This window comes from Belonocnema kinseyi, chromosome 9, assembly GCF_010883055.1.
Source record: "Belonocnema kinseyi isolate 2016_QV_RU_SX_M_011 chromosome 9, B_treatae_v1, whole genome shotgun sequence".
NCBI lineage: Eukaryota > Metazoa > Arthropoda > Insecta > Hymenoptera > Cynipidae > Belonocnema > Belonocnema kinseyi.
The window spans coordinates 126,736,147-126,746,677 of NC_046665.1; the positions used below are offsets into that span (position 1 = coordinate 126,736,147).

The 10,531-nt window shown below is 23.0% G+C and overlaps 1 protein-coding gene across 1 annotated transcript in view; it reads left to right on the plus strand.

Moving 5' to 3' along the window:
• The window catches only part of LOC117180738 (afadin-like), a 284,255-nt gene that overhangs the window by 224,059 nt on the left and 49,665 nt on the right, over positions 1-10,531 (plus strand). The window contains exons 14-16 of the mRNA XM_033373229.1: positions 1,512-1,649; positions 5,935-6,000; positions 6,081-6,154. Coding sequence (XP_033229120.1) covers positions 1,512-1,649; positions 5,935-6,000; positions 6,081-6,154 — 278 coding nt within the window. The remainder of the gene's footprint in view (positions 1-1,511; positions 1,650-5,934; positions 6,001-6,080; positions 6,155-10,531) is intronic.

Consider the following 10,531-nt stretch of genomic DNA (forward strand, 5'->3'; position numbering starts at 1 on the left):
TATTTCACGAAGATTTAATTAAGATGCCAAAAAAATGCCACAAAAATTTCTATGATTTTACTAGGATTTCTTAAGAATTTTAGAAAAATTCCAAAAAATCCATAAAGTTTTCAATAATGTCCCAAAAATTCCAAAAGATTTCAATGATTTCCCAAATATTTCAATAGTTTTCACTGATTTCATAAGGATTTAACGAAGATTCTAAAATAGTTCCATGATTTAATAATTACTTAAATGATTTCATAAGGATTTCTTAAGGATTTCAGAAAGATTCCAAAAAAATCGACAATGATTTCAATAATTTCACAAAGATTTCTGTAATTTTATAAAGATTTCAATGATATCAGAAGGATTTTAGTAATATTCTATAAGATTCCATAAACATTTCAATAATTTCAAACAGATGTCAATAATTTCATAGTGATTCAAAAATATTTTAATGAGTTCCCGAAGATTTCAATAGTTTGACAATGATTTGAATATTTCACGAAGATTTAATTAAGATGCCAAAAAAATGCCACAAAAATTTGAATTATTTTATTAGAATTTCTTAATAATTTTAGAAAAATTACAAAAAATCCACAAAGTTTTCAATAATTTCCCAAAAATTCCAAAAGACTTCAATGATTTCCCAAATATTTCAATAGTTTTCAATGATTTCATAAGGATTTAACGAAGATTCTAAAATAGTTCCATGATTTAATAATTACTTAAATGATTTCATAAGAATTTCTTAAGGATTTCAGAAAGATTCCAAAAAAAATCGACAATGATTTCAATAATTTCACAAAGATTTATGTAATTTTATAAAGATTTCAATGATATTAGAAGGATTTTAGAAATATTCTATAAGATTCCATAAAGATTTCAATAATTTCACAGTGATTCCAAAATATTTTAACGAGTTCCCGAAGATTTCAATAGTTTGACAATGATTTTAATATTTTACGAAGATTTAATTAAGATGCCAAAAAAATGCCACAAAAATTTGAATTATTTTATTAGAATTTCTTAATAATTTTAGAAAAATTACAAAAAATCCACAAAGTTTTCAATAATTTCCCAAAAATTCCAAAAGACTTCAACGATTTCCCAAATATTTCAATAGTTTTCAATGATAAGGATTTATCTAAGATTCTAAAATAGTTCCATGATTTAATAATTACTTAAATGATTTCATAAGGATTTCAGAAAGATTCCAAAGAAAATCGACAATGATTTAAATAATGTCACAAATATTTCTGTAATTTTACAAAAAAATTTAATAGTTTAATAATGATTTTAATATTTCACAAAGATTTGATTAATATTCCAAAAAAGTCCACAAAGATTTCAATAATTTCACAAATATTTCGGAAATATTTCAGAAGGATTGCGAAGGTTTCCAAAAAAAATGTACAAATATTTCAAAGATATGAAAACGTTTTTACAAATGTTTCACAAACAAAATTAATAATTTGAATTCGCGAAACTAATTGTAAATATAAATAAATAAAAAAAATTCCTTTCAGTTCCGGAGTCCAAGTGCAATGAGCAACAGATCGGGCGGATATCCGCATATTGGCCAGAGTCAAGGACAACCTGAGGTCCAGGTCATCAAGCTTCATAAATCTTCGAACGGAATGGGACTCAGCATAGTTGCTGCGAAGGTACGCATTTTTTTTTTTTTTTTCAATTTACCCATCATTTTTCCGAAACAAACGAATTTAATTCCATTCTCGTTCTGTTTAGTAAATATTGCGACTTTTTAATTGGATGCAGTTGATGTGTAGGACATTGAATAACAAAATGATAGAATGATGCATAATGATAGTTCCCTCGGCGATTTAGCGAATGATTCTCGCTGAAATGATTTATTGTAATTGCACGTTTCACCTTCCGAACAAAGGTAACGTGTTTCGCATCCATCAGGATCGGGCATAGATTAACAAAGGGCAGAAACTAGTTTCGTATTTTTCTTTCGCCCCGAGCATGTGTTGCTTTTTTTTTTTGCAAGGGGAGTTGTTTGACTGGTTTACTATCTCCCCATGGTAACGGGTATTTTCAAGTCTTCTTGTAGGACCAAAATAATTACTACTTTTTAGGTTGTCAAACTTTCTCGACATTTTTATTTCCTTTAGGTATGCAAGTTTGTTTATTAAATCAAAGTGTCTACTCAAATCCGGTAAAAAAATTCTTTGAGGATTCCAGGGTTTTTTTTCTAAGCATCTCAAGCTTTTTTCTGGGATAATTTTTTAAAGTGGGAAGCCATTAAAATATTATAAATTTTTAAAAAACAATCGACTCGCAATATGAATGCTTTTTCGCTAGTTTATTATAAATAATGTGCAAAAATCAGTTAGGGATTCAATTAATATGTTTAATTTGGATTTTAGAAAGCATTGACAAATTTTATCACGAAATTTCAATAAATATAGTAGCATTATCGATTAATTATGTTATTAAATAGTACTAAAAATGTAATTAATTATTTTTTGAATTTGTCAAGAAAATACATAAAAAGATTCTTTTTTTTAAACAAAAAATAGGATTTTTTAATAAAAACATGAATTCTGAATCAACTAGTTTAATTTTCATCTAAAAAAGATAAATTGTCAAGTAAATAGTTATATTTTGTACCAGAAAAGATAAGTTCTCAACTAAAAACGGAATGGCTTAATTTTCAGTTAAAAAGATTAATTTTTCACCGAAAAAATTTAAATACTTAACTGGGAAAGATGAATTTTTAACTGAAAAGATACATTTTTAAACAAGAAGATTAATTTTCTATAAAAAAAGACGATTTTTAAGAAAAACATGAATTCTTAATCAAATAGTTCAAGTTTTAGCTAAAAAAAAAATTTCAGCCAAACAGTTGAATTTTTAACTACAATCATTAATTTCCCACAAAAAAATAAAGAAATTTTAAACTAAAATGAAGAATTTTCAACAAAAATAATGAATAACTGGGATAGATGAATTTTCAAATAAAAAGATAAGTTTTTAAACAAAAAGATTAATTTTCATACAAGAATATTAGTTTTAATACTTGAATTTCCAATAAAATAAATAAATTTTCAACTAAAAAAGATCAATTTTGAATTTAAACAAATTAAATAATTAAATTTTCAGTTAAATAAAATTAATCATCGCCCAGGTTCCTGAATTTTCAACTAAAATGATGAATGAATGAATTTCAATAAAAATGACCAATTTTTAAAACGAAAGTTTTTTTTTAAAGAAGAAAATTAATTTTCCACCAAACATGTCGATACTTTAAATAAAGAATTAAATTTTCAACTTAAAAACATTAATTTTACACTAAAAAAAAAGAAAGAAATTTTCCACCAACATGAAGAATTTGCAAAAAAATGATGAATATTTAACTGGAATAGATGAATTTATAACAAAAAAATTTAATTTAAAATCAAAGAAGATTAATTTTCTGCAAAAATACGAAATTTCAAGAAAAACATGAATCCTAAACCAAACAGTTCCATTTTCATCTTACGAAAATAAATTTTAGCCAAATAATAAAATTTTGAACTAGAGAAGATAATTTCTTAAATCAAAATAGAACAGTTGAATTTCAAATTTAAATCATTAATATTGCACTAAAAAAATTAAGAAATTTTCAACCAAAAGGAAAAATTTTCAACAAAAATAATGAATATTTAACTGGGATAGATAAATTTTTTGACAAAATAAATGAATTTTCAACTAAAAAAGACAAATTTGCAACATAATAGTTTGATTTTGCACTAAAAAAGATCAATTTTCAATTAAAAAAAAATAGAACAGTTAAACTTTCAGTTATAAAAAATTATTCTTCGATCAAGTTGATGAATTTTCAACTAAAACTATGAATTTTGAACTAAAATACTTGAATTTTCAATAAAAAAGACAAATTTTTAAAAGGAAGTTAATTTTTTCAAACATAAAAAATATATAATAATTTTCCATTGAAAAAGTCGATTAAAAAAATATATATGAACTTGCAAAGAAATAGTTGAATTTTCAATATAAAAACGTTAACTTTTCACTAAAAAAGTAAAAAAATTTCCACCCAAATTGAATAATTTTTAAGAAAAATGATGAATATTTAACTGGGATAGATGAATTTTCAAATAAAAAGATAAAGTTTGAAATAAAAAGACGAATTTTTGTACAAGAAGATTAGTTTTTAAACCAGAAAATCATTTTTTTACCAAAAAAAGACGATTTTTTTGACAAAATACTTCAATTTTCAATCAAATATATGAAGTTTCAACAAAAATGCTAAGTTTTCAACTAATACGATAAATTTTTAACTTGAATACTTGAATTTTCAATAAAAAGACAAATTTTTAAAAGGAAGTTTATTTTATTGACAAATAAATTAAGTTTCCATTAAAAAAGTCGATTTAGAAATAAAATATATGAATTTTGTAAAGGAATAATTGAATTTTAAACCTAAAAAAATTAATTTTTCACCAAAAAAATTAAGAAATTTTCCACCCAAATTGAATAATTATTAAGAAAAATGATGAATATTTAACTGGGATAGATGGATTTTAAAATAAAAATATAAAGTTTGAAATAAAAAGACGAATTTTTATACAAGAAGATTAGTTTTTAAACCAGAAGATTAATTTTTTGCCAAAATAATAATAATTAGTCTTCAACTGATGTAGTTGAATTTTCAACTAAAAATGAGAGTTCAATTTTAAATTTAAAAAAAAAAATTTATTTTCAACCAAAGGAGACGAAATTCGCAGAAAAATCTTTTGGATAAAATTTAACGTATTCCCTAAATTTTTCTCGAAATTAGTTGAAATACCTGGAAATACCTTAAAAGACAATCTTTGGAAATCGTACGAATCTATTCAAATAAGTAGAAATTGGTAGGAATGATTTTAAATCTCTTTAACATAAATTAAATTGGCCTTATTTATTAAATTTGTCAACAACAACAAATTTTTTTAATTCCTAGAAAGCTTTAAAATTCCTTGAAATCCTTCGACAATCAATAAAATCCTTTAAATCTTGTGGAATTCCACGAAGTATTTGTAATCGATGGAAATCTCTTAAAATTTCATTCTCTAGATTCTAGAGAATTAAATTTCAAGGGATTTTCAGCGATTACAAATACGTCGAGGAATATAGTTATGTAGGAAACCCTTCAAATTTTTTAAATACTTTGAAATTTTTTAATTGTTTCATATTCCTTTAAATTGTTGAAATCTGCAAAAAAAACTTCAGACTAAAATTTAATGTATTCCTTACAGTTCTCTAGATATAAAGATGAAATAGCACAAAATTCCTGAAAAATCATTGAAAATCATAAAAATTTATTAAAATAAGTAGAAATAAACAAAAATCATTTGAATTCCCTTGAATATAAATTAAACTTATTAATTAAATTTAAAGAAAAAACGGAATAAAATCCTTTAAATCTTGTGTAATATCCGGAAATACTTGTAAATCTGAATCTTTTAAAATAACTTAAAATTCTTTGAAATCGTTGTAATTTCTTCATCCCCCTTGAAAATTTTGAAACCCTTGAATATAAACTAAATTAAACTTATGCATTACATTTTTCTACAAAAAACTGTTCAAATCCATAGAAATCTATAAAAATCCCTCGAAATTCTTCGGAATTCAATAAAATTCTTTAAATCTTGCGGAATTCTTCGAAATATTCGTAATCGATAGAAATTTATAAAAAATATTCACCAACGTTTCGGCACTTATGCCTCATAAAGTAAACATAAAAAAATAAAAATAAAAATAATTTTTTTAAATTTTATTTGGTTAGATTTGGTTGTTTTTTTTTTTTTAGAAATTCTTCACATTAGTTATCTAAAATCTTTTCATTCTTGTACAAGTATAAAATCTTTTGCAATTAAATATTGATATCAAGATAAAATTATTAAAGCCCGATTAAAAAAAAATGTGTTTTCGATTTTTTTCTAGGGCGCTGGACAAGACAGATTAGGAATTTATATCAAGAGCGTCGTTCCTGGAGGTGCAGCTGATACTGTAAGTGTCAAAATTATTGTCGCTGTACTAAATATTACTGGGAATTTTTAATAATCTTTTTTTCTTTTTTTTTTATTCAGGACGGTAGATTGACTGCAGGAGACCAATTGTTGAAAGTCGACGGACAAAGTTTAGTTGGAATTACACAAGAAAAGTGAGTATATTAAATTAAAATCTAATAAGAGGTCGTCCATAAATGGTGGTACTAATTTAAGAAGGAGAAATAAATTTCTATTTAATTGAAAATTTAATTATTTTGTCGGAAATGCAACAATTTTGTTAAAAACTCATCTTTTTGCCAAAAATTCTGAAATTTGGTTGAAAGTTATACTTTTTTGTTCAAAATTTATCTTCTTCGTTGAAAATTCATCTCTTTGGTTACAAATTTTACTATTTCATTGAGAATTCCTTTCTTTTTTGGTTAAAAATTAACTTTTGTTTAACTGAAAATTTAACTATTATATTTGCAGTTGAAATTTTATCTTTTTCAGTTTAAAATTCAGTTAATTGGTTAATAATTTAACTTTTCGTTAAAAATTCATCTCTTAAACTCTAACTATTTTGTAGAATATTCGTATTTTTTTATTACATTTAACTGTTTTTGATTTAAATTAAAATATTTTTTGTTAAGATATCGTCAATTACACTTTTCGTTGAGAATTCATTTTTTTTTGGTTAAAAAATTCAACTATGTTTAAAAATTCATCTTTAAAATTAAAAATGTTACCATTTCTTTATTTTAAAATATAACTATTCCATTATTGTATGAAAATTTATATTTTCAATTAATTAAATTCAACTATTGGGTTGAAAATTAATTAATTTTTTTGAGTATTCAAATGTCTTCTTGAAAGTTCGTCTTTTTGGTTTGAATTGAACTGCTTTTATTTCAAATTAAAATAATTTCTCTTTTTGGTTTCGAAATTCAACAATTTGGCAGAAAATTAAAGTACATCGTTTAAAATTAACCTTTTTATTGAAAATTCTTACTTTTGCCTTGAAAATTCCATTTTTCTGGTAGAAAATTCAACTATATGGTTCAAAATTAAACTATTTATTTGAAAAATTAAATACTTGGTGGAGAATTACCTTTTTTGTAAATTCATAGTGTCGAGTGGAAGATCCAACTTTTTCATAGTGGCCGCTGGATCGGGAAATCGGGGAAATAACCGGGAAATGGCAGTAAATTTTTGTTACCGGGAATTTTACAAATTTGTAGAAGAAATATCTGTCCACGTTCGATTTCAACAGTTTTTAAATAATTAGTTGAATTTTTATGTTGTTCAATTATGCTATTATTTGGCATAATGTAATTCAAAAGTTTTTTAATTTAAAAATTTGCCATTTACATTTTTTATTTTTAAGCTTACATTTTTAATTTTAAAAATTTTTTAATTCTTTATTAAAGATTTGATCAAATAAAAAATAAAAGCCTTCGATGTTGAAAGTTTTGGATAAAAAACATTTTTATTTAATGAATAAATAAATTTTTTTAATTTATCTGTACTTTAAGTAATAAAAAGTGAACAAAAACGATTTGACAACACGATTTTAAACCAGTTCGAAATTTAAGAATTTTCTGATTTAAACGTGTGACTAAAAGTTTATAAACTATTTTCAACTTAAAAATAACTTCATAATAATATATTCTTAATTAAAGGATTTGATTAATTTAAAAATATTGCTTCAATCGAAAATATTCCATTTTTAACCCAATCAATTTGAAATTTTTAATTAAAAAAAAGATTAATTATAGAATATTTAGCTATATTTGAATTTTTATTCAAGGCAAGTAAATTGAAACCGAATATTTAAAAGTAAAGAATCTTTACCTGAATTGTTCGACATAGAAAACCTGGAATCTTTAAAATTTCTAAGAGCCTTTAAACTTTGAAAATTACAATTTTAATTGTTGTATTTGAAAAATGCTTAATTTTTAAGTGAATTTTTGAAATTTTAAGTGATAATTTACAAATGAACATTTGTAGACAAAATTTGAGTAATTTTAAGAGATATTTAGGAGTTTTAAAAAGATTAAAAATTATCATGCAAATTTGAAAAAAAGTTTTCTTAAAATCTTCTAGAATATTTTTTGAAAATTTTGTTTAAATCTTTGAAAAACTTTTTAAATATTCTCTTAAAATTATTTTTCACAATGAAAAATTATTTCTAATTTTCCTAGGAATCTTAAGAAAATGTTTTTATTCTTTTGAAGCCTTTCACAATTCTTGAAAAGAATCTAATTTTTTATTTAAAATCTGCAAAAATCTACATTTTGTTTTATATTAGGCTGTTATTTCAAGTTTTTCATTAGGTTTGAATCTTTTAAAAACTTCTAAATATCTCTTAAAATTACTCAAATTTTGCTTACAAATAATAAAAATGTTCGATTGTTATTTATACATGCAAATTGTAAAGAAGTTTTCTAAAATTTGCAGAATTTTCTGAATATTGTAGAAAAAATTCAATTCACTTTGACAGACATTTAGAAGTTTCTGAAAAAATGTCCAGAATAATTTTAAATTTAAAACAACTCCTAGATTTCTCAAGATTTTGAAATAAAATTTTGAAGCTTTCCAGGCATATTTAAAATATTTAAAAATAAAATAATTGAATTTCTAATTTAAGAAGTCTTCAGTTAAAGTGTTGCAAATTTTTCAATATTTAATATTTTTAGCTTAAAATTCCTTAAAATTATATTATTTTGAAAGTTTTAGAGTTCATTGATTGATTTTTTAATTTAGAGTATTGAAAATGATAACGTGGATTTATATTTTTTGTATTGAAAAATGATATTTCCTTCAATTTTATACGTGTAAATTATTGAACATTTGAATACAATATTTTTTAATTAAAAACTTTTTATTTTTAATTGTAAAAGTTTAAAGTTTAACAGTTCTACTTTGAGTGCTTTCATTTGCAGCTCACTTTTTATGATCTCAAGTGGAAACTTTTTTAGATTTAGTGTTCCATTTTTTAAATTTAATTGACCATGGAAAATGTTTGCGAACCGGGAAAAAATCGGGAATTTATTTCGTCAATTAAAACGGCCACCCTGTTTTTGTGTTTAAAAATTCATATTTTTTGTTGGAAATCCATATTTTCACGTCGAAAATAAATCTTCTTTTTGAACCTTCATCTTTTTGGATGTGGAATCACTATTTTGTTAAAAAATCGTCCTTTTCGGTTGAATTTAACTACAAAAAAGTTCATTTCTTTTTTGAAAACTCGTTTTTTCAACTGAAAATGTAACTATCCCATTTTTGGTTAAAAACTTATCGTTTTAAGTTGAAGATTCAACTATTTTGGTAGAAAATTCAACTATTTTTTTTAAATGGTCACAACGATTTTAAGGATTTTATAAGGATTTTCACTAAGATTTCAATGATTTTACCAGGATTTTATAAATATAACGTAGGATTTCACAAAAATTTCAATAATTTCACAAAGATTTCAATGATTTCTCAAAGATTTCATAAAAATTCCAAAAATATTTCAATAATAAGTTCATCCAGATTCCAAATGATTTCAATGATTTCCTGAAGATTTCAATAGTTTGACCACGATTTCAAGGATTTCATAAGGATTTCACAAAGTTTTCAATGGTTTTACAAGGATATCAGAAATAATTCATAAGATTTTATGAATATTTCAATAATTTTACAAATTTTTAATTATTACACAAGTATTTTCCAAAGATTTCCCAACGATTTATAAGTTTTTCCAAAAAAAGTCTATTAAAATAAGTAGAAATAAACAGAAATAATTTTAAATTCCTTTAGTATAAATTAAACTTATTAATTATATTTTTCTTTACAAAAACTTTTCTAATTTCTAGAAATGTTTTTTGTTGAAAATTAATCTTTTTTGATAGAAAATGAAAAATTAATTTTTTGGTAGAAAATTCATCTTCTTGGACGTGGATTCGACTATTTTGTTAAAAACTCGTCTTTTTGGTTCAATTTGACTAGAAGAAAATTAATTTTTTATATGTAATATTCAATCAATTCAACAGTTGTGTGAAAAATTAATTTATTTTGTTGAAAATTCGTCTTTGTGAACAGAATATGATTTTTATTTTTTGAAAAATTAACGTTTTGGTTAATGATTCAACTATTTTGTTAAAAATTCATGTTGTTTAATTAAATTCAACGAGTTGAAAATTAATTTGCTCTTTTTTGCAATTTTTTAAAAATTCATTTTATTGAAAATTTGTCTTTTGGGGAGAAAATTAATCTTGTTTTTTGAAAATTGATATTTTTGGCCTTGGAAATTTTAACTTTTTTGTTGAAAATCCAGTGTCCTGTGGAAAATTCAACTTTTTTCGTATAAGATTCATGTTTTTTGTTAAAATTTTTTTTTTTTCAACTTAACTGATTAAAAATTCGTTTTTTTTTTGTTGAAAATGAATTTTTTAAACTAAAAATTTAACTTCCACGTTTTGTTGAAAATTTAACTATTTTAGTAGAAAATTAATGGATTTTGTTGAGCATTTTTCTTTTTGGGGAGAAAATTAATCTTATTTTTTGAA